Genomic DNA, 24,909 nt, shown 5'->3' with positions numbered 1-24,909 from the left:
AAGCCTTTTGTATTTGTTATTATCACTTCTTAAACGATAAATACATGCATGGAATTGGCAAATCCACCAGCATCTTTTCCAAAATGAATGTCTCACTGACCGTAACAATTTGGGAGTGTGTATATATATAGGTGGAAAGAGACAAAAATAAGGTGTAGTACTAAGTTTTTAGACATACTAGGTTGACACATTAAAAAACTCTCATTTTCTACCATATTTTCATAATACAATAAAACAAGAAAATGTACAAGAGAAAATGTAAAAGAGGGGATATTCACTTGCAAGTTGCAACCAACAATTTGAAGCCAAAATGCACCAAATGGCGTGAAGGAACGGAACCCAACCACCACTCGCCCCTCGTGATGAGTTTAAGAGGACGCGATCACTGAAAGTTACTGGTGGTGGTTGTTGATCCAAAAAAGCCCACAAATTAACCACCAATAGAGGAGGGTGACCCACAAATTACCAGGCAGTGGGATCTGCTAGAAACAATTCATGAACTCGCCAAAAATGTCCTCCATTGCCAGAGAGATTTAGAACTTAACCCCATCGAGGCGGAAAGATGATACAGAGCAAGATCTCTCATCGCACCACCAACATTTGAGGCTACATGATGAAGAAAACGTCTAAATTTGCTAGAAGAGAAGTCACAACGCTGTTAGGTTAGGAAAAAATTCAGAAGATGTTAATAATGTGATTAATTTTTCAAAACAAAATAGTTACGGTGTACGCCTAAATAGTACTCCATCTGTCTCCAATCTTTAGTCTTTTTAGAGTTTGACACATGAATTAAGAAATAATTGATTTAGATAAGTTAAATCTATTTTACCCTTAATTTATTATGAAAGAGTAAAATTCATCTAATGAATGTGTCAATTTTAAATAAAAAAAATGTTGAATAATTCAAGAACTCGTAAATTCTTCAAAACTCTTCTACAATTCAATTTTTGAGTTTCTCCAAATTAGAAGGATTTCGTATAATGAAAAAGAAAGAAGAAAAAAATCCCCTAAATATCTACTCTAAGTAACGTGTTTTTTATATGCGATTGGTGACTACTACATTGAGGTGTATAACTATTTAATCGTTTGCCATTCAAAAAAAACTACTTTGAGGTCTATATGTATTTTATTGTATTAGTTTTTCATTAGTTGCCAATTTTTGACAATAATTAGTTTTCATGTTAAATTTGTTTTATTAATTATTTTACTTTATTTAACTCTCTGTGCTTTGTTCTTGATCACTAGATTGTTGAAAGGGCAACAAAGAGTTTAAAGTCAGCTGTACAACTTGGCAACAACGTTCTTATGTGAAATTTTTTCATCTTTCATGGTATATTCGAAAAAAATGATTTGTAATATTACCAATAAGGCAAAGCATATATAGTTTTAAGTTAGTTGTATTAAATCAAAGTAGATGGTGTGAACTGAATCCAGAAGTGAGATTCATCCTTATAGTCTCGATGGACACATCAATTCTTCGAGGCTAAGCATTACATGGAAGATATCTCATTCATTGCGATCAATAAGTTTAGATAGTACAATAGATGAAACAGGATTAGGGACATTCACAAACTATCTTGAAAATATGATAGCGGCGACGGTTCCAAAGAACAGCCGCTACATATCAGTCGCAAAAGACAATTTTTTTTTGTAGTGTAAATTCATAGTTACGCCTACTACGCCATGAGCAGCTCTTATAGCCAAAACACTAACGTCTAACAAGCTAAACAAAATAGACGTCTAACAAGCAATCAGCTACAATGAGTTCAATTTCAACAATGTTAATTAATTTTTTCCAAGATACAGTTAACATCATTCTCAACATCCATTTCCACCACAACATTTTGAAGAGAGTGCCGCCTAAAGCAAGAGCTTCTACCAAAATTAAGGAGCAAGTCATTCTTTCTCTTTTGATCGTTGCTGCCGCACATTCAACATCAATGTTTACATGCTAAATTAAATTCATGGACAACATCATATATCAAATTACATGCTAAATTAAATTCTTAAGGCATAATAGAAACTTATTGAACAAACAATCATAAAATTGGAGACCTTTGTTGAAGACACTATCATTTCTCATCTTCCAAATAGTCCACAAAGATAGACTAAACGACTTGCAATGAAGTTAGTTTTGGATTAAATATTCAATTAATCAATTATAAGAAATTATTATTAATATAAATTATGGTCAATTGTTATTAGGGTCATGTTAAACAGTGCCCCCGAGACACTAGTTAAGCATACAAAAAAAAACACAAAATTAATGATATGAAGATGACTTTTTACATCTTATATATGTTACATGCACAAGTTTCAAGATAAAGTTTACACTGTATATTGGTATATATGCTTAATTAGTGCACAAGGGGAACTGTTTAGCATTTTCCTTGTTATTAAGTACTTAGTGAAAAATTATTTGATTGGACTTTTGTCTTTGATTGGACCGTGATGGGTTGTGTTATTCCTATAAGCCCAATGAAAGGTTCAAACTCTCAGCCGTTTGTTTATATAAACGTTATCTCATCAGACATTTTGACATAAGGTAAAACTTCACAGAAACTTAGTGATTAATGTTACATTAAATAATTAACTCTCAATTATTTTTTTATATTTCCAAAATAATTACACGTGAGTGAAAGGCAAACGGACAATAAGTTGCGTCACTAAACCATTTTGGATGGAAAAACCAATCATTTTGAAAACTACATCCATAGAACTAGGAGAGACAATATTGCTATGCATGATCCTTTGAACTCTTTTTAAAAGATCAGCAGCATTTGGTGCTAGGAAGCCAAAAGTGTCAAACGCGAATGGTATAAAAGCCTGTTGATTGTCATAACACGTTTTCTCATGTTTGGCCACTTTGCTTGAAGTGGCTTTAAGAGCCGCTTGTCCCACGATAAAATCTCATGGCCTCAATCCCACAAGTGGGGAAACACCAGTCAAGTCCACACAAACATGTTTCCCTCCGGTCTAACCGTACACTAGAACCGTACACCAGTCATATGCCACACAAGCATGTTTGAAACGAAAAAAAGAATTGGGGAAAAAAAAAGTCTATTAAAAAAATTTGATTCGTTGGAGACGGAAGATGAAATTTTTTTTTGGATTATCTTATTTGATGTATATATTGTTCAATAATAACTAGTTTGACGATACTTAAGTAAAATGTTTTTCCTTCTTTTTAACAATGTATGGAAATGCAACCTACTTTGCAATCCGCTTGGCCCAATTTGTTGGGGGAAGATATGCAACTTTGGGAGAAAGAATGGAATAAGCATGGTATCTGCACCTATGAGGTTTTTGATCAAGAAAAATATTTTAGAGTGGCCACATATCTTCAGGTATTAGTATTTTAACAGGATCAACAATAAAATGGTATTAGTATTTTTTTGTTACAAGAGAGAAAATGATATTAGTATATGAACTAGTATGATAAAATTAAGATTAATTTAAATAATATACTGGTGTTTATATTCAGTGATATAGCACCTTTTAGATTGATTTTTTTTTTGTGTGTGATAATTATACATATATTAGATATATGTCTAAATATATTAGATATATGTCTAATTGAAACTTGTTCGTTGCTTATAGTTTAATGTTAACTCATTTCACATTTAAATAAATATAACCTTTTTCTTATATTACCAAATGTTATAACTATTGTTACCGTATTGTAAGCGCACGCTCTTATATAAATGGTGTATATTTTGAACAATGGAATGAAAGCAAACTTAGAGTTAGAGATCGAAAATTATTTACTGATTTGATTCTATCATCAAGAATTAAAAAGGTATTACTGCCAAATATAATTATCATTAAACACTGACCCATTAACAACAGAAACCTCCGTAACTTATGAACCATTTGAAAGTGAGATTTTATTATTATTATTTTGTAGAAAAAGTGAGATTTTATTAACAATAATTATAAAATAAAATGACATATTATTACAATCTCTCACTTAGTCCATATGATCTAATTATTGACCTAAATGAATCATCGAATACCATATCGATAGTATAGTTCCTTTACATACGGCTACTATCATCTATGTATTATGACTTATTTAATTACTCAAATATATTCTTAATTGGAATTTTGAGAAAATATATTTTATTTTGGACAAACAGCGATATATATAAAAAAAAAAAAAAAGCCTAAAATATACATAGAAACAATATTGAATAATTTTGTTAGTCAAATTATAAGTCACACAAACTTTTGGTTATATATATACATTGAAGTTGTACGAAATAGAACCATTAACTTAACTCACCACCGTACTGTTCGGGACGACGTCACATGGAGAAGGTGTCGTTGCAAGATAGTGTTGCAGCAAAACGTTGATAAGAGAGGCATGGCGCTGAGATAGTAAGGCGAGATAGTGAAGTGTTGCCGCGATGGCTAGGACAAACGGAGAAAGGTTGTTATGGGCTAAGATGGAGTAGAGATGAATGACGGCGGCAAGAAGACAGAGCGAGGTGGTGAAGCAGGAAGACAGAGAAACAAAGATTGTTGTTGTGGTTGTCGTTAGTTCACATGTGTTTTCTCTATGAGTTTCATAAGTTGATGTTTTAATCTCATCCATTAGAAATTTTAATTGTTGCATGTCATTCATCAATGGAAAAATCGAAGCAAATTAAGGATAAAGAAATGGAGTAGATTCAAATTCATTATTATGTTATCATCTTGAATTCGTTAGAAATTTTATATATACTTAAAATAATTACATTTGAATGGAAGGTAAATGGACAACAAATTGTGTTGGTGATTTTAGTATCAACAATGTATTTTGGTAGTAATGTGATTTACTATAGGCCAATGCAATTATGCGTTAAGTTTGAAACGAGTCAGGGTAGTGCGGAGTGCACGCTCGTCAAGCCAAACGTGTAATTGAATACGAATAATTGAAACGGGGTTGCCCCTGGCGGGGTGCGGGGCAGCGCACTGCCGGGGTTCAAGGGACATGAATAGTCGTACCCTTTCCCAACAGACATGACCGTTTGAATAGTCGTACCCTTTCCAACAGACATGACCGTTTGAATAGTCGTACCCTTTCCCAACAGACATGACCGTTTTTTCCGAAAAGGTGTGCCTGTTCGTTTTCTGTTATTGGTCTCCTATATAAGGAGTCATTTGGCCTCGGTTTTAATAACGAAAAATACTTCCTCTCTACATTCTGATCTGTTCTCTATTGTCAGAAACAGATTGCTCTTCGAGAATTATCCCCGCAAAGATTTCGTGAACCCAGACAAGAATAGGGTCGAAATGCTTTGTTCGGAAAGTGAACGAACACGATTCTTCGAAGATATCCAGGATTATCATACCGTATTTCTAACAAACGAACAAAGTATTATTTCTGATAATCATGGCTGGAGGAGGAAACACCGTCAAGGAGATGACTAAAAGTTTCGGAAAATTGGACAAGTTTCAAGGACAAGACTTCAGGCGTTGGTAGAAGAAGATGCATTTCATGTTGACAACGTTGAAGGTGGTGCACGTCCTGTCTACACCGATTCCAGAAATTGGGGAGGATGACACGGTTGAAAATCTGAGACGCTGATCAAAGTGGGAGAACGACGATTACATATGCAAAGGGCACATTCTTAACGGTATGTCTGATCCCTTATTTGATATTTACCAAAACGTGGAATCTGCAAAGGAATTGTGGGATTGTCTCGAAGCCAAGTACATGGCAGAGGACTCATCCAGTAAAAAGTTCCTGGTGACCGATTTCAACAATTACAAAATGGTTGAATCGAGGTCTGTCATGGAACAATTCAATGAACTCCTCTGAATCCTTGGATAGTTCACACAACATGGATTGAAGATGGATGAAACAATATCTGTCTCAAGCATCATAGATAAGTTGCCTCCTTCATGGAAGGATTTCAAACACAATCTGAAACATGGAAAAGACGAGCTGTCTTTGATCCAACTTGGAAGTCACTTGCGCATAGAGGAATCTCTACGAGCGCATGAGGATAACAAAGGAAAAGGCAAAGAAATTGCTGGACCCTCGGTTAATATGATCGAAGAGGGTGGTAAGAACGATAACAACAAAAACAAAGGAAAGAAGTGTGCTTTCAATAACAAAAAGGGCAATTTCGGTGTTAACAAGAAACCGAAACTAGAATGCTGGAAGTGCGGCAAAACAGGTCACTTCAAGAAGGATTGCCGCTTCGGCAAAAAGCACGACAACGCGAACGCAAGTGGTTCAGGAAAGGGGTCTAAGGACAAATCCGAAAACCAAGGTCAGAAATCAATTTGTGATTTGAATAGTTTGATTAAACATTCGGTTTCACTAACTTCTGAGGCATTTTATGTGCAGGATGATGCTATCGCGTGGTGGATTGATTCTGGCGCCACAACACATGTTTGCAAGGATCGTTTCTGGTTCAAGACTTTTATTCCAGTGGAAGATGGTTTTGTTCTATACATGGGAGATGATCACTTCGCTCCCGTTGAAGGCAAAGGAAACGTGGTGCTAGAATTCAGTTCTGGAAAGACTATTACTTTGTTTAATGTATTGTATGTTCCTAAGTTACGTAAGAATTTAATTTCTGGTCCTGTATTGAATAAGCTTGGATACAAGCAAGTGTGTGAATCCGATAAATATGTTTTATCGAAGTCTGGTGTGTTTGTAGGATTTGGATATTATAATAATGGAATGTTTATGATGAATTTGAATGGAGTTCCTAAAGATTCTGGTTCGATATTTATGTCTTCTTCGAATGTTATCAATTTTTCGTTATGGCATGCTCGTTTAGGACATGTAAATTATAAAAGAATGCATGAAATGTCTAAAGACGATTTAATTCCTGTTTTTAATGAAAATAATGAAAAGTGTAAAACTTGCATGTTAACAAAGATCACTAGGCAACCTTTTAAAAATATAACAAGAAAATCTGTTATACTTGAATTGATACATAGTGATTTATGTGATTTGCATGCTACTCCATCACTAGGGCATAAAAAGTATCTTATCACTTTCATAGATGATGCATCTAGATTCTGCTATGTTTATTTATTGCATGCTAAGGACGAAGCTTTAGATAAATTCAGAATTATAAAACTGAAGTTGAACTGCAACAGAATGTGATGATTAAAACATTACGTACGGATAGAGGTGGTGAATATTATGATCCTATATTTTTCCAATCCGTAGGAATCATTCATGAGACTACGGCACCTTATACACCTCAACAAAATGGTGTGGCTGAAAGGAAAAATAGAGCTCTTAAAGAAATGGTGAATGCCATGTTATCTTACTCTGGTTTAAGTGAAGGGTTTTGGGGAGAAGCCATGTTAACGGCTTGCTATTTGTTAAATAGGGTTCCTAATAAAAGGAATAAGACTACCCCATATGAACTTTGGTATAAGAAACGACCGAACTTAAACTTTCTACGTGTTTGGGGTTGCAGGGCCGTGGTTAGACTCCCGGATCCTAAAAGGAAAACTTTGGGTGAAAAGGGTGTAGCTTGCATCTTTGTTGGATATGCTGAGCATTCCAATGCTTATAGGTTTTATGTTATAGAACCTAATGACTCGATCTCTATTAACACAATTATAGAATCGAGAGATGCGATATTTGATGAGAATTGTTTCTCTTCTACACCTAGACCAAAGGACCTTATACCAAAGTTGGATGAATCTCTAAAGGATGATCATTCAAATGAAGTAGCAAGTGAGACATTCGAACCTCGTAAAAGCAAAAGAGCTAGAAAAGCTAAATCTTATGGTTCTGATTTTCAACTATATTTATTTGAGGGATCAAAGGACCAGATTGATACACAATACTATTATTGTTATAGTATAGAAGAGGATCCAAGAACGTATGATGAAGCTGTGAAATCTCGAGATTCTGTGTTTTGGAAAGAAGCAATTGATGAAGAGATTGGTTCTATCATGGAAAATAATACTTGGGTATTATCTCGAGATTCTGGTTAGGTTAAAGTATATCTTTTTAATGGTTCTTTTGAAAAATTGCAAATGCAGGTGCAAGATTAAAAAGGATCACCTATGTAAGCATGAAGTTTTGCCGCTTCAAGAAGCTTGGACTTGGCTTCCTATATGCTTATTAATGGATAAGGACAAATGGCTTGTAAAGTGTCAAGTATGAATAGTAGAGTATTGTAAGAAACATATGTGTACTATATCTTCAGATATTCAAATGGATTGACGGGTTCAATCATTGTGACACCCCGATTTTCGAGTATTTGGAATGTGTATTTGTACTAAGATGAAAATTCAATCGCAAGACATTTTCGTTTATGCATCTGTTTGATCGTTATATCTGTAAGTAAATCAAGGATTATACTAAAATGGGGGGAGTTTATTGGTGATTTTAGTATCAACAATGTATTTTGGTAGTAATGTGATTTACTATAGGCCAATGCAATTATGCGTTAAGTTTGAAACGAGTCAGGGTAGTGCGGAGTGCACGCTCGTCAAGCCAAACATGTAATTGAATACGAATAATTGAAACGGGGTTGCCCCTGGCGGGGTGCGGGGCAGCGCACTGCCGGGGTTCAAGGGACATGAATAGTCGTACCCTTTCCCAACAGACATGACCGTTTGAATAGTCGTACCCTTTCCAACAGACATGACCGTTTGAATAGTCGTACCCTTTCCCAACAGACATGACCGTTTTTTCCGAAAAGGTGTGCCTGTTCGTTTTCTGTTATTGGTCTCCTATATAAGGAGTCATTTGGCCTCGGTTTTAATAACGAAAAATACTTCCTCTCTACATTCTGATCTGTTCTCTATTGTCAGAAACAGATTGCTCTTCGAGAATTATCCCCGCAAAGATTTCGTGAACCCAGACAAGAATAGGGTCGAAATGCTTTGTTCGGAAAGTGAACGAACACGATTCTTCGAAGATATCCAGGATTATCATACCGTATTTCTAACAAATTGTGCCGCTATCCCTTTTTTTATGGCATTTTAATAATAACTAATATTATATTGATTGACTTTCTTTTTATATTAACTTAGTTATCTTTTCTTTACCAAAAAAAAACTTAGTTTATCTTTTGTCAAAAAAAAACTTAGTATATCTAAATTTAAATATGGGTCATGCTAACCGGTACCCCGAGACACTAGTTAAGGAAATCAAACAAAAAAAAATTTAAATTAAAAATAATATTTTTTAGATTTTTGAGAAGTTTATTACAGAAACTCCAATATCATATTACTTTATTTCCTTAAACAATACTCTGATAGCACTATTTAGCATTTTTTTACTACTATAGTAATTAGTAGTATGAACTTTTTAACTTTTGACTTCTAGTACTAATATTACCAGCAGTATTTTATTTCCTCGATGAAACAAAATGTGAACAATGTGTGAGTAAATGCATAGAGTTTTAACAAAGAGAAAGTCTTACTTGAGCACAACCCTAAATAAAAAATTTGAATATACTTAAATAATTGAATAAAAATAAAACTTAAATAATTAAGTCAATTCATCTAATAATAATTATTCCTTTTATCTTTTATAATTTTTACTTTATTTATGTGTGCTTAAACATAATATATTTGGGATCCGTAGAAAGAAAAGTGAGGAAAGAATTGCCTACGATAGAATTGCCCTTAAAAAAAGAGGATATTTTCCAAAAGGAAAATGCTAAACGGTGCACCGGGGCACTGTTTAAGGAACTAAATATAGTAATATCATATTGAAGTTTGTGCAGTCAATGCCTCGAAAGTCTAAAAAGTATTATTTTCAAGGAGAATGTTAACTTGTGCCCTTAAGGCACATGTTAAGGAAGTAAAAATAGAAATTATTAAATGCTAATTTGTGCATTTTGACTTTTGAAGCATTAAATTTCTTGTATCATTAAATGTTGAATTTCTATTTTGGTATATCTTATCATGTGCCCTTAGGGCACATGTTAACAAGACTCTATTTTCAATTTTAAAATTTCCTTTTTTGGTTTCCTTAACCAGTGCCCCGGGGCACCGGTTAGTATGACCATTTCCAAAATGAAAAAGAGGAAAAGATTGTGTCACCGACCGTAACATTGGGAGTGTCTACGTGGAAAGAGACAAAAATGATGTGTTATAAATTTATATGATTAATTAAAAATACAGCATATGGATAAGAATAATGGTATGCCATCACAATCATGAGTCATGACTATGAATACGTTATGGTCCACGCACGCCCATAGACTCAAATGAACGTGTATCTAAAAACGGTGGCTCAATCCAAATACCGCGTTCTCTTCTTCCATCTACTCTTAGTATGTGTTTGGTTCTGCGGTGGACAGAATTGATTTTGATAGAATTGAGTTTGACAGAATTAATTTTGATAGAATTGAGTTTGATAGAATTGATTTATGTTTGGATATATTCATACAAAAGTGAGTTGAACAAATAATTTGAGTGTAAAAATCAATTCTAGAATGAGAAGCTACAATTTCTAGCTTCAAGTAGAATTCATTCTGGAGGCAGAATCAATTCTAGTTTTGAGGAACCAAACAAGTCAGAATTCATTCTACATGTCCAGAATCAATTCTGGCTGCTCCAGAATTGAAACCAAACATACACTTACTTGGCCTCTAGCCACATCACACGCATCACGTTGAGTAATACTTTATCCGGTTGTTATTATAAGAATAAGTTCACTTTTAGATATATTGAAATATTAATATATCTGGACAATAATATAGTCTAAATTCTTAATATAAGAAGAAGTTGACTTTTAGATACATTGAAATATTAATATATTTAGACAATAATATAGTCTAGATACATTAATAGTTCAATGTATCTAAAAAGTGAATTTCTTCTTGTATTAAGGACAGGAGGGAGTATACACTTTTCTCTCCTTTTCCATTTTTCACTTATCCATAATTTTATTTATTTACTCGGTATTTTTTTTTATCTTAAGTAGTTTAGTGATTAAAAATTTTACTTTAAAGTAGATAAGTGGGATGATTAGAATTCAAATCCCGGCCCCTATATCTAATAGAATATTCTACCGACTGAGTTAAATTCAAAGATAACTTGTCAATTTCTTTTATTACGAGCATCGCTAATAAATTTCCCTAAAAAAAAGTTTTTGTAAAAAGTAAATTAAAAATATTAAATATTACTCCCTCTTCCCTAATTATAGAAACCTTTAACAATATAAATTTGTTCTTAAATATAAAAATTATACAAATTTCTAGATACAATTATCATTCTTTTTAACCCTTATTAATATTATCGGAGTGTTCACCTAAACATAAAAGGACAAATTAATAATAGTTCTACACAAGTCCAACAAAATTATTACTCTATAATAATTTTTTTAATAATCTTATTTATTGGTAGGGATTCCTATATTATATTTAGGGACCGAGGAAGTTGATAATTTAAAAGTCCATAAATCATAGACATTTATCTAATGTTACAATTGAGCTCAATTCTACAAAGTTGATTTGTAAAATAAATTATTTCTATTTATGAATTTATGTTCATATTATTTCGTATTAGAAGAGATGATAGTCACCAACAATGAATTAATTTAAGTGGTAAGTGTCTTGGTTCTCTTAAATATGTTGTCTGTGTTCAATTTTTAACTCATAAGTATGAAGAAAATTCGATTGTAAGAGGAAAATCCACCTTGTATACCAGACAGGTTTTCATCACAAATTAATTTTATTTTTTTTACCAACAGTATCTAGCTCACTGGTCTACATAATTTGATTTGAGATCAATTCTTTCATCAAGTTATTACATCTCATTCCGATCACAAATTACGAAGAATCAAACTGTGGTGCTTCTGACCCATCATCACTTGACCAACCAACCGTTAACGGTTGGTAAATTGATGTTTTTATTTTAACTTTTATAATATAATATTATGTAAAAACTAATTTACGCTGGCAAGGGATGGATGTTGATAAATCTGAACAGTCAACAAAATGTGTATAACGTTATTTTATTACTAAAAATATCTAACTCTATCTTTTACAAACGTTATCATCAAATTGGCCTATAAATAGTGACTCATAGGTTTATGGATAAGCACCAAACATAACCAAAACACTTAACTCTTTTCTTTATCATCACTTCATTCTTATCTTCTTTTCTTTGCAACATCACAACAATGGAAGTAATGTCTGCTCCAAGAACAACCTCCTCCTCATTGAATCCCAACGCTCCAATGTTCGTCCCATTAGCCTATCGTACGGTGGAGGATTTCTCAGAAGAATGGTGGGCCCTTGTTCAATCTTCACCTTGGTTTCAAGATTACTGGCTCCGTGAACGCTTTCAAGATCCACAAAACAACCAAAATTACGACGATTTTTCCGATTTTGACCTTGATGAAGATGATCTTTTCCATGTTCATGAAATTGAACAACGTAAGTTGTTTTAATTTTGTTTATTTATGTTTTTTCATGTGTTTAAGGTTTTTTTTTTTTTTTTTTGAGGTTGATCTGTTTAAGGTTGTTGTTGGATTAATGGATCTGGTGTTTTTTTTTTGTTGGCGCGTGTAGAACACGAAGAAGGGAAAGAGTTGATGAAATTGGGGGATTTGAAATGGAGAGGAACTAATGGATGGGCTGAAGCTCCAAGGTATGCTGAAAAGGCTCCGAAGATTGTTAAGCCCAGAGTGAGCCCACGGGCTATTCATCAGCCCAGGTAGATTTGTGGTGGTTGGTGGCTAATGGAAAAGATAGATGTTTGTGTTTTTGTATATAAAAAAAAAATGAGTCACTTGATGAGGCTTAGTAAAAAAATAACTAGTTATTATGATTTCTAATCCAGTTTAATTTTCATTTTTATTTTCTTTGTTGTTTTTGTTGATTTGATCTAGTTTCAGTCAGTGTAACACAAACTCTAAAAAAATAAAAATAACAATTTCTTTCATTGTGACATTTTTTTTTTGTTTATTTTATGATTTGTTTTATTGTTGTGATGTTAATGTGTTGGCGTTATTTAGTTTATACGTTTTAAAATTGTTACGGATGTGAAAGAAATTATAATACTAATAGAAGTGAAACGATTATTGAAAAAAACGGTTTTAGACTTATGATAAGGGTCAAAGCCATGGTAAATTAATTTTCTCAATTCACATTCATTCTTGGGTGAATGATTTACAGGAAATGGATTAATTGCATTCATTTTCGGTGCCGTCAAGCTATAGTATGTAGCTGATAGCCATTTGATCAAAATCAGAGGACTTTGATTTTAATGCAGTTTTGATTTTTTAAAATATAATAATTTTTTACCTTAAAATATTAGTCTTCATTTTGATCAAATGATCCTGATTTAGCTGATTACTTGGTGCTGATTGTACCAAATCCAGGTATGTTACCTAGGATAGGACAAACCTAAAAGTTTAAACATAAATGACCTTAGCAATGAAAATGTGTCACTAATCTCATAATAAAATATAAGTATTTTTATTTTTTATTTTTTTTGAAATGAAACACTTCATTTAATTGATGAAAGGAAGATCCTTAACACAACCCAATCAACTACAAGAACAAACATAAACAAGCTAAGCTATTAGCGACATAATTACTATCTCTACTTAGACTACCCACAATGGTTTCAACACCAAAACACATTCAACACCCATTTTTTCACTCCACATCATTTTCTCTTTCTTCCACCTAATCATTCAACACACATTCAACTTTTACCCTCTCCAATGGTTTTTATATTCAACACCCTACCCCACCACTTTCTCTACCCCACCACTTTTTATTTCATATTCTTATTTAAATTTATATTTTTATTTTTATGATTAAATAAAATTACAATTATCGATTAAAATTAAATTAAAATAATTAACACTTAACGATTTATATTTTAGTTTTTTTAATAAAAACAAAATTTATTTAAATAATTCATACGATACAAATCATCTTAACTTAATTTAAAATACAACACACAAGTAACGTAATTAGTACGATACAAATAATTTAAAATGCAATGCAACACACAAGCAATGTGATTAGTACGATACAAATAATTTAAAATGGGGGTGTTTGAGATGAATTTCTCAGCATAGATTCATAATATAGATGAAAGTTTGGAACAAAGGATGATTGGTTGAAATTTTGTGTTAAACCAAAATTAGGTACGTTTTGAGGATGTTGGTTGAAAAATTGATTTGGATTTTGATAATTGTTGGGATGATTAAAAGATTTTTGAGTGTTGTTGAAGTGATTATTGAGATCCATTTCACTAAAAAAGGACTAATACATCAAGATTAACACTAATAGGAAGATAATAATAAGATTATTATAGTGAAAAAATTCGTTTTTTTTCTGGGTCCAAATCAAATGAACCAAGTCTCTATTTATAGACAAAAAAAAATTATGAATTTTGGTGAAAAAATAAAAAAAATAAAAAATTAATTTGCTATGAAATAATTGAGTTAAAAGTATTAATGGGATAAAAATTCGGAGAACCAATCAAATGCATGAAGTAACAAGGTTTGTCACAAGGAGGGGGGTTTGAATTGTGACCCTTTAAAATTTTCTACTGCAAAATAAAGTTAGACAATAACAGCCTACAAAAGCTTGATGGTTCGATCAACTGGAGAACGTTCTCCTTAAAATGTAAGTGCAAATAATCAAGTGATTAGTGTGTATAGTGTTTGCACAAAATAAAAGAGTAAGGGAGAAGAGAATCACACAAAGAATTTATCCTGGTTCACCCCTTAATAGTATGGGCTACTCCAGACCCCACTTACGTGAGATTATCCACTATAATCTAGACCAAGATTACAGAAACTTCCCTTTGATCTAAGCCCAGATCAAAGAACCCTTTATGACCTAAATCCAGATCACAAAGTATCCAGCTATATTCAGCTGATCTACTTTTACAAGGTAACCTCAATCAATTATACCCAATTGACTTGAGAGAATCCTAAAGATTTAACAATGATTCTTTTGGATCTAAGCTTATACACCTAACCGGATGTGAAGCTTACAAATTGATACACTCAAAGTACTCTACAAAATATGATCCTAGATTTCTAGAGAGCTTTAGAGTATGAGTGAAAAGAAGAGCTTGATTGCTTGAGATGGAATGTATTTAGATTGCTTTGTGTGCTTCAAGTTCTTACTCTTCCAATTAAACCAACGTGCTATTTATAGATGGAGATGCTCCTTTGTTGCTTGGACATCACACATATACGTTGTGAGTGAGGAACTAGCCGTTGTGAGAGAAACAAAACAGCCCATGTGATTTTGTCTTTGAGATGCTCCAGGAGATCATTCTTCTAATGGTCTCTGACTGTCACATTGTACTTGTTGGTCAGAAATATTCTTCCACCAACTGTCAATGAGTTGTCTCTGAGTGTATATCCGTTGCAAATGTATTTCCCATGTGGGAAAATAAGATTTGAATTCATTTGGATAAGATTGCCACCTAAGTGCAGAAACTGGGAGATCATTCTCCAGGACGTTGGAGACCATTCTCTGAGATGGTGTGGATAAGGTCCAACGAAAATATAGCTGTTGCAAGTTGTTGCAAGTTGTCAACCAGCTGTAAACTCTTCATCAAAGGCATAGAGTAGCCACTGTTCACTTGTCCTTCAAAGGACACATGAATAGTAAGATGAGTACTATTTTATGGGGGAATGTAGCCACCCTTGTCATAAACTTTGTACTTGATTCAGATGTGAGGCTTCTTACACATGATATATCATCATATTCATCAAATTTTACATGCATGCTTTCTTCCAAAGATTTTGATGTTAGATTATAAACTCTATATGCTTTAGATGTTAAAGAGTATCCTAAAAAGATTCCTTTATCAGACTTAGAGTCAAATTTTCCTAGATTGTCTTTAATATTTAAGATGTAACAATAACACCCAAAAATGTGAAAATAAGAAACATTTGGTTTTTTATCTTTCCAAATAAGTTCATAAGGGGTTTTGTTCAAAACTTTTCTAATAGACATTCTATTCAAGATATAGCAAGCTGTGTTGACAGCTTCAGCCCAAAAGTATTTTTCAACATTGGATTCGTCTATCATAGTTCTTGCCATTTCTTGTAAGGTTCTATTTTTTCTTTCAACAACTCCGTTTTGTTGAGGAGTTCTTGGACAAGAAAAGTTGTGAGAAATACCATTTTCATCAAAGAATGATTCAAAGTGGGAGTTTTCAAATTCTCCACCATGATCACTTCTTATGGAGATGATATTTGAACCTCTTTCATTTTGAACCTTTTTACAAAAGATTTTAAAAGATTCAAAAGATTCATCTTTATTTTTTAAAAACAAAACCCATGTGTATCTAGAATAGTCATCAACAATAACAAAACCATAGTTTTTACCACCTAGACTGGTAGTTTTGACAGGTCCAAACAAATCTATGTGAAGTAGCTCAAGAGGTTTTTTAGTTGAAATAAAGTCTTTTGGTTTAAAACTGCTTTTAGCTTGTTTTCCCTTTGTACAACTTTCACATAGTTTATCTTTGTCAAAACTTATCTTTGGTAATCCTCTTACTAGATCAAGTTGAGAAAGTTTTGCAATTGTCCTCATATTTACATGTCCTGCCCTTTTATGCCAAATCCATTTATCCTTTTCAAGAGATACAAAACATGATTCAACAGGCAGTTCATCTAGATATATGACATACACATTCTTTTTTCTTAATCCATTAAAAAGTGTTTTTCCAGAAGATATTTGTTTAATTTCACATGTATGAGTTTTAAAAATGACTTCAAGACCACTATCACACAATTGGCTAATACTTATTAAGTTATGTTCTAGACCTTCTACATAATGAACATTTTCTAATTTAGCAGAATTAATTTTACCTATTATACCTTTACCTTTGATGCTAGCTTTTTCATTATTTCCAAAGGTAACGGTTCCTCCTTCCTTTTCTTCAAAGGAAAGGAAGCTGTGTCTGTCTCCAGTCATGTGCCTTGAGCAGCCACTGTCCAAGTACCATGGCTTTTTCTTGACTGCTAGCATACATTCCTGCATTTGAGTTTAGTAAGACTTTTGGTACCCATATGGATTTGGGTCCTTGTTGGTTAGTGTTTTTAAAATGCATTCTCTTATGAGATGGTTTTGTGTATGCATTCCTTTGAGACCAGTTTTGGAGATTATCTGGAGAATGATCTCTCACAGAATTTTTTGATCTTTTCTTAAAACAAAAGTATCTTATATGTCCATGTTTATGACAGAAGGAACAAAACAGTTTTTTTACTTTTTGATCTTTTTTAGGTAAGAAAACTTTATCATAAATTGTTTGATGAGTTTTGAAGCCTATTCCATTTTTATCAATTACTCTTTGTTGAACACCTAGGATGTTTTCAAAGGTTTCAGTTGCTTTTACATATTTGGCTATGTCTTTTTCTAAAAGTGAAATATTCTGTTTTAGTCCTAAGTTTTCTTGTTGAACAATAATTTCTTCTTTACTTAACTTAGATACTTTATCTAGATCATTTTGAACTCTTTTTAAAGTGTCTTCTAAGGTTTTATTTTTAGTTTCATACTCATCTTTTTCTTTGATGACTTTAGTAAGTTCAAATTTATACTCATCTCTTTCTTTAATACTTTCAGTGAGTTCATTTTTAAGTTGATCATACTTTTGAGCAGTAATTTGTGAATCATACAAGAGATTATCAAATAGTTGTTCAGTTTTCATGCATGATGAACAAGGTTCAAGATTTACCTCATCAAAGTTGGTTCTGGTCATTAGGCAGACATTTGCTTCTTCTTCTTCTGGTAATTCTTCTAGATCGTCCCATGTAGCCATCATGAATTTGTTGTAGGGAGGTTTTCTTTGCTTCAGCTTTGGACATTCATTTTTGTAATGTCCAGTTTGATTGCATCCGTAACACTTTACTTGGCTTAAATCAGTTTCATTTCTTCTTGGTGGAAATGAATTTTTGATTTGATTTCTTCTCATCATCAGCCTTTGGATTCTTCTTGAGAGAAAAGCCATTTCTTCCTCATCATCTTGTTGAAGAGGATTCTCTTCATCACATGTTATTTCTCTTTTAAGGTTCTCTTTTACTTGTGATTCTAGAGCAATCATTTTGTTATTTGCTGGTTTCTTTTCTTGAAGTATTGCTTCATGAGCTTTTAAAGATCCAATGAAATCTTCAAGATCCATTTTCTTAAGATCTTTTGCTACAGTTATTGCAGTTACTATGTGTCTCCATTCTTCTGGTAGACATCTTAGTAGCTTTCTTATTCTCTCATGTGTGGTATATTTTTTACCAAGAGAGTTTAGCTCATTTATGATAACTGTAAACCTTCCATACATTTGATCTATAGTTTCACTGTTACTCATTTCAAACAGTTCAAACTTTCGTACTCCTATGTCAATTCTTGTTTCTTTTATGTGGCTGGTTCCTTCATGGTGTGTTTGAAGAGTAGTCCACATTTCTTTGGCCGTCTTGCATTCCATGATCCTGTCATATTCTTCCCTGCACAAAGCACTTTTAATAAATAATTGAGCTTTAGTGTTTAGTAGTACCCTGTCAGATTCCTGAGTTGTCCACTCAAGCTGTGGTTTTGGTGTGAATGAATCTTTGACCAGTGGAGTATAGTCTCCAACTTCTACAACAGTCCACATGTTGATGTCTTGTGATCTAAGAAATAGTTCCATCTTGTCTTTCCAGTAATAGTAGTCATTTCCTTCAAAAAGAGGTGGTCTAGTTGATGATCCTCCTTCTGAGATGGATTTTGCAGGTTTAGACATTACTTCCTTCCTGAATCTTTTCCTCAAGCACTTGTTAGATGCTTAGACTTTAGAGGCAGTGCTCTGATGCCAAATGAAGTAACAAGGTTTGTCACAAGGAAGGGGGGTTTGAATTGTGACCCTTTAAAATTTTCTACTGCAAAATAAAGTTAGACAATAACAGCCTACAAAAGCTTGATGGTTAGATCAACTGGAGAACGTTCTCCTTAAAATGTAAGTGCAAATAATCAAGTGATTAGTGTGTATAGTGTTTGCACAAAATAAAAGAGTAAGGGAGAAGAGAATCACACAAAGAATTTATCCTGGTTCACCCCTTAATAGTATGGGCTACTCCAGTCCCCACTTGCGTGAGATTATCCACTATAATCTAGACCAAGATTACAGAAACTTCCCTTTGATCTAAGCCCAGATCAAAGAACCCTTTATGACCTAAATCCAGATCACAAAGTATCCAGCTATATTCAGCTGATCTACCTTTACAAGGTAACCTCAATCAATTATACCCAATTGACTTGAGAGAATCCTAAAGATTTAACAATGATTCTTTTGGATCTAAGCTTATACACCTAACCGGATGTGAAGCTTACAAATTGATACACTCAAAGTACTCTACAAAATATGATCCTAGATTTCTAGAGAGCTTTAGAGTATGAGTGAAAAGAAGAGCTTGATTGCTTGAGATGGAATGTATTTAGATTGCTTTGTGTGCTTCAAGTTCTTACTCTTCCAATTAAACCAACGTGCTATTTATAGATGGAGATGCTCCTTTGTTTCTTGGACATCACACATATACGTTGTGAGTGAGGAACTAGCCGTTGTGAGAGAAACAAAACAGCCCATGTGATTTTGTCTTTGAGATGCTCCAGGAGATCATTCTTCTAATGGTCTCTGACTGTCACATTGTACTTGTTGGTCAGAAATATTCTTCCACCAACTGTCAATGAGTTGTCTCTGAGTGTATATCCGTTGCAAATGTATTTCCCATGTGGGAAAATAAGATTTGAATTCATTTGGATAAGATTGCCACCTAAGTGCAGAAACTGGGAGATCATTCTCCAGGACGTTGGAGACCATTCTCTGAGATGGTGTGGATAAGGTCCAACGAAAATATAGCTGTTGCAAGTTGTTGCAAGTTGTCAACCAGCTGTAAACTCTTCATCAAAGGCATAGAGTAGCCACTGTTCACTTGTCCTTCAAAGGACACATGAATAGTAAGATGAGTACTATTTTATGGGGGAATGTAGCCACCCTTGTCATAAGCTTTGTACTTGATTCAGATGTGAGGCTTCTATGCAAGCTTTATGTACTTGTTGCTGAGTTCTTATTGGTCTAGATTATCTTCTTTAATGATGTTCTATGAGAACATAAGGCCTTGTTGCAAGATGTGAAGTTATTATTCCTTAAAGAAGCTTATTTGAGTAAGCTCAAGAACCAAAATTAATTCCTTGCCTTAAATGACTTATTTGCACTGTTATGATCCTTTAATAAGTCCAACTTAAAAGTTCATTCTTGTCTTGTACCAAGTTGACTTGAATAAGTGCTTATGCCTTAGAATACACAAGTCTGGAGACCAATCTGAGATCATTCTTCTACTGCAGATTTGTCTAAAACTTGTTTGATTCTTTTCTTATGAGTGAAACAAGGTTAATTTAATCCATTGCATCTGTTCTTAAATTAAATCACTCAAGAGCACTTGTTAGATCACAAAATGATCAGAATCAAATTAAAATTTAATTAAGGGTTGTTATCTTTAAAACATCAAAATAGGATTTTGTCTCAACAATGCAGCCATGTGTCACAGTTTTTTCTCTCTCCACATTTCATGAACACCACTCCCTCCTTTCTGTGCGTGATATGCACGCGCCCCTCTAGACCAAGAAAAATTCGCCAAGTGTCCCCTCCATCAGTATTCAACACAGTTGAAAACTTTCAACTCCTCTCTCCTCCATGTCATTTTGAACACCATGTTCAACATCCCATTGGGCAATTTTTTGCAGTTGAAACTCATTTCAACACCACCATTGCACTTAGTCTTATGCTTACCACTATGTGTTTGGTTTGAGAGAGAGAGAAATAGGGAAGAGAGAAAAACACGAAAATCGATGAATGAATTTAGACAAAGTTTAGTCTAAATTTATTCATCGATTTTCGTTTTTTTCTCTCCTTTATTTCTGTGTCTCAAACAACACACCCTAAGGGATTAGACAATTTTGAGAGACCTCTAGACAGTCCACAACAATGTTCTCAATCTCTACCATCTTCAAAGTTCCCTGAATACAATTCACCACCATCTCTGCATCTGTTTCAAACACAACATTGCTGAAATTTTGCTCAGCTAAGAGGGGGGAAACTGTCAACAACTCAACTTTAGTGGCAGAATGAATCACTAGGCCAGCTGAGTTTCTAGCCACCATTCCCCACCCGGTTCGACCATCGGCAAAACAGCCCGCATTCGCCCGCGCTTTGGAGCGGTCCATAACAAAGGTTTCGAAATTGATGGTTGAGTGGCAGGTGGCTTCTTAGAAGCTAAGTTGAATTCATCAGTAAACTTAGCAGCACATTTAGGGTGTGTTTGATCCGTTAAAAAACAGGAGATTGGACTGGATAACTTTTGTTGTACCCTGTTTGATTTGAAATTGATTATGGGATTGGACAAATTAGGCAGCAAGGGATATGACAAGACAACCACAGGACAACTTTTTGTCCACGGTACAACTATAAAAAATACAAAAATAGCCATTTTATTTTCGAATATAAAAATATTATTGTCATATATCTCTTCGGTACAGTTTTGTCCTGTCTTGTATTTTCTTATTCTGTCCAGTTCTGTTCGATTCTTGCTGTTTTACGAATTAAACGCACCCTTAGCAATGGTAATTGCCTCCAAATCATAATTTTTAGGCTTAAATGCAGTTTTGGCCCTCCAAGTTTCACAATTGCTTGATTTTGGCCCCCCACATTTCAATTGCTTGATTTTAACCCCCTAAGTTTCACAATTGCTTGATTTTAGCCCTCCAAGTTTCAATTGCTCGATTTTGGCCCTCCAAGTTTACCCCATTTTGCATTTATCAGCCCCCCATTGACTTTTTTGACTAAAAATTGTGTATTTGACATTTTAAAAAAATTAAAAATGTTTTAAATAAAAAAATAATAACATTTGCTTTTATAAAAATGTATTAAAAAATTGTTTTTTTTAATAAAAGGTTTAATAATTATTTTTTATTTAAAAAAAAGTTTACAAAGTTTTTAAAAAATAGTTCATAAAATGTTTTTTTTACTTTTTTATATAACAAAATTATTTTATAAACTACATATAATAAAAAATATATTTTATAATTTAGTTTTTAAAAAACAATTTGTAATTTATTTCTTTATTTTTAAATACTTATTTAATTTTAAAATGGCACATAACTAATTTTGAATCAAAATATTCAACGGGGGCTAACAAATGCAAAATGGGGTAAACTTGGGGGGCCAAAATCGAGCAATTGAAACTTGGAGGGCTAAAATCAAGCAATTGTGAAACTTAGGGGATTAAAATCAAGCAATCGAAATGTGGGGGGCCAAAATCAAGCAATTGTGAAACTTGAGGGGCCAAAACTACAATTAAACTTAATTTTTAAACACAGTGTAGTTTCGGTGCCTCCAAATCATCCAAAGAGTAATACAAAATAACTGTGTAGTAGCTGCAAAGAGGATACAAGTTGTAGTAGCTTTCATTCATCCAACTAATCATAAATGGAAAGGAAGATGACAAATACATACTGCCACAATTGTTCTTATCAATCTTCCAAGGTCCATTTTGGAGTGCTTAGATCTACAAATATCATCACTATCAAGGTAGTTAACATGTGTCATATGTGCACATGTTAATATTCTTTTTAAAATAATGTAATTAATGTTGTATGAAATAGAGAAATTGTGAATTGATTTACAAAATTGTTTTTCATTTATGATAATGAAAAAATAAATTGAAAAATTGAAAGAAATAATAGAAAAAATAACATTAAATGTTTCATTAGTAATGTAAAATGACTTATAATTTAGTACAAATTTTTTTTTTCTCAAAACGACTTATAATTTAGTACAGAAGAAGTATATAAAGTTCAAACAACGCTCGCAAATTAAACAACGATTATTATTCTCATTTAGAAAGAAAAAAAGGGTTGAACATAAAAGTTAAAGAAAAACATAAAATCTAAACAACGGTCGCAAATCAACCATCTTTTCTCTTTCTGTTACCTCCAAAATGCTTCTTAACCTTCTACTCACCCTTGACTTTGCTATTCTTATTCTCCTTCTATAAACTCTACATAAATGATTGAACTTCACATCATGTGTGGTTCTATATGTTTCTTATGGTAAATAAATATAAAAGACTTATAGTTACTTGTAATGGAATTGTGACTTTAGCATTGAACATTTTCCCACACAGTTGCATTCTTGCCAATCTTATGAAGAACTCCAATCACTTCTTCATTGGTGACATTTCCCGTAACGATGACTTTGTTCAATTTTTTGTCCACGTTATATGTCTCAATATCTACAAAGTTACAAATGAATAAAAAACTAAGTCAAGTAAAACAAAATTCATAAAAAAACTCTTTGAAAATATATTTTTCTAATGACATGTTAATAGAGAACAAAAATTTGTTATTTATTACCTTCAATCTTCTTGATAGCCTTGAGAATTTTCTTGATACATTCATCACAATGTAATCCAACCTTCACTTCCACCAACTAATAACACATAACAAGAAAACTTTGATCATTTCCATATATAAGCTGAAAAATAAAATGATCAAATAGCTAATTAATTAATAAGTATATATTTTGATTGACTCTTACGTTAGCCATTCTGATTGTATTGGTAAGAATTTCTGTGCTAAGGAGCAAGTAGAAAGGAAAGGGAGGTGTGGATAGAATTTCTTAGGCAAAGCAAAACATAGAACAACATTTGTATAAATAAGCAACATTGTACACAAATTAAGATGGAATAGGATTCTGTTCTTTGAAAGCTGGGATTCTACTTTTTTCTTAATAGAAGTAAAAAATTATTCCAAACATGCTCCACTTATTTTTGTAAGGTTGGCAACCACAAAAAATTGGTCACAAGACAAGTGAATATATAAAGATGTAGAGGAAACAAGCTAGCAATGAGTCATTTCCTTTAAGCTTTTATTAGATTTGTGACACTTGTCTCTATTTTGACAAAAATGCTAAATACACCTCCGAAATTCATAGATAAATGCCATTAGAAAAAATTAAACCCTGAAACCTTTAACATATACAATTCACATATTTAATGAATTATTTCATTTTTTAATCAGCCTCAAATTTAGATGAAATATACATGTATTTTCTAGCCTGGACCTTAAGTAATTTATTTTCTCCCCACTACCATAGAAATATTTCTATATACAATCTCTATTTATTTGCTCCATCATGCTTCAATTAGGCAAATTAACCTCATGCTCAAGGTATGAAACTTTTACAAGGGTAACTTTGGAATGACCTTGGGGTGACTTTTACAAGGGTATCACTAGAGATCTTAGTATGTGTTTGGTTCTGCGGTGGACAGAATTGATTTTGATAGAATTGAGTTTGACAGAATTGATTTTGATAGAATTGATTTATGTTTGGATATATTCATACAAAAGTGAGTTGAACAAATAATTTGAGTGTAAAAATCAATTCTAGAATGAGAAGCTACAATTTCTAGCTTCAAGTAGAATCCATTCTGGAGGCAGAATCAATTCTAGTTTTGAGGAACCAAACAAGTCAGAATTCATTCTACATGTCCAGAATCAATTCTGGCTGCTCCAGAATTGAAACCAAACATACACTTATATTCTTTTATTGGTAATCCATTATAATTCAATGGTAAGTGAGGAAAAAACAAATTTAAATATACAAGACCTTTTCTATCCGTATATGTGACTATTTATAGGGATGGCAATGAGTAGGGTATGGGTAGGGTATTATAGTACCCATCCCCATACCCGCGGATTGGAAAAATACCCGTACCCATCCCCATACCCGCGTGGGTAACAACTTTTCCCCCGTCCCCATACCCTATGGGTACCTAGGTACCCATACCGTACCCGTTACCCGCATTTTTACTAAAAATAAATTGATTAATTATAAAATATTATATAATTTTAATAGAATTAAATTTTTTTTAAAGATTTTATTATTGACTCATGAAAATTATAAACAAAA

General features: G+C 33.0%; 3 protein-coding genes across 4 annotated transcripts; 1 reads left to right on the top strand and 2 right to left on the bottom strand.

The window, feature by feature from the left end:
- Positions 1 to 11,977: 11,977 nt before the first annotated feature.
- Positions 11,978 to 12,873, top strand: LOC123924646 (protein EARLY RESPONSIVE TO DEHYDRATION 15-like). Its single transcript, XM_045977599.1, has 2 exons — positions 11,978 to 12,365; positions 12,501 to 12,873. Exons 1-2 carry the CDS (start codon positions 12,110 to 12,112, stop codon positions 12,647 to 12,649), a joined length of 405 nt encoding a protein of 134 aa, XP_045833555.1. The 5' UTR covers positions 11,978 to 12,109; the 3' UTR covers positions 12,650 to 12,873.
- Positions 12,874 to 16,857: 3,984 nt separating this feature from the next.
- LOC123922338 lies at positions 16,858 to 18,393 on the bottom strand. Its single transcript, XM_045975064.1, has one exon. The coding sequence runs from the start codon at positions 18,391 to 18,393 to the stop codon at positions 16,858 to 16,860; it is 1,536 nt and encodes a 511-aa protein (XP_045831020.1).
- A 4,418-nt stretch (positions 18,394 to 22,811) lies between these two features.
- On the bottom strand, positions 22,812 to 23,667 carry LOC123923120 (heavy metal-associated isoprenylated plant protein 33). Of its 2 annotated transcripts, XM_045975775.1 has the most exons (4): positions 23,536 to 23,667; positions 23,352 to 23,427; positions 23,078 to 23,230; positions 22,812 to 22,996 (listed from the first exon to the last, which is right to left on the bottom strand). In XM_045975775.1, the coding sequence occupies exons 1-3, from the start codon at positions 23,542 to 23,544 to the stop codon at positions 23,097 to 23,099; spliced, it is 219 nt and encodes a 72-aa protein (XP_045831731.1). In that variant the 5' UTR covers positions 23,545 to 23,667; the 3' UTR covers positions 22,812 to 22,996; positions 23,078 to 23,096. The 2 variants fall into 2 exon arrangements, with proteins under 2 accessions (XP_045831731.1, XP_045831730.1); XM_045975774.1 differs by having other exon boundaries at positions 22,812 to 23,230.
- Between the last annotated feature and the right edge of the window lie 1,242 nt (positions 23,668 to 24,909).

The sequence above is a fragment of the Trifolium pratense genome, linkage group LG4, assembly GCF_020283565.1.
Source record: "Trifolium pratense cultivar HEN17-A07 linkage group LG4, ARS_RC_1.1, whole genome shotgun sequence".
In the NCBI taxonomy this organism is placed as follows: domain Eukaryota; kingdom Viridiplantae; phylum Streptophyta; class Magnoliopsida; order Fabales; family Fabaceae; genus Trifolium; species Trifolium pratense.
The sequence above is the reverse complement of the archived record's forward strand: the minus strand, read 5'-3'. Positions and strand labels throughout refer to the sequence as shown.

What these genes read in the sequence shown, in the direction of transcription:
- LOC123924646 (XM_045977599.1), top strand. Translation starts at nt 12,110, where the DNA reads ATGGAAGTAATGTCTGCTCCAAGAACAACCTCCTCCTCATTGAATCCC. An exon ending in TGTTCATGAAATTGAACAAC is followed by an intron (nt 12,366 to 12,500) that starts GTAAGTTGTTTT and finishes TGGCGCGTGTAG; the next exon opens with AACACGAAGAAGGGAAAGAG.
- LOC123923120 (XM_045975774.1), bottom strand. An exon ending in GGCTATCAAGAAGATTGAAG is followed by an intron (nt 23,231 to 23,351) that starts GTAATAAATAAC and finishes GTAACTTTGTAG; the next exon opens with ATATTGAGACATATAACGTG.
- LOC123922338 (XM_045975064.1), bottom strand. Translation starts at nt 18,393, where the DNA reads ATGGAATGCAAGACGGCCAAAGAAATGTGGACTACTCTTCAAACACAC.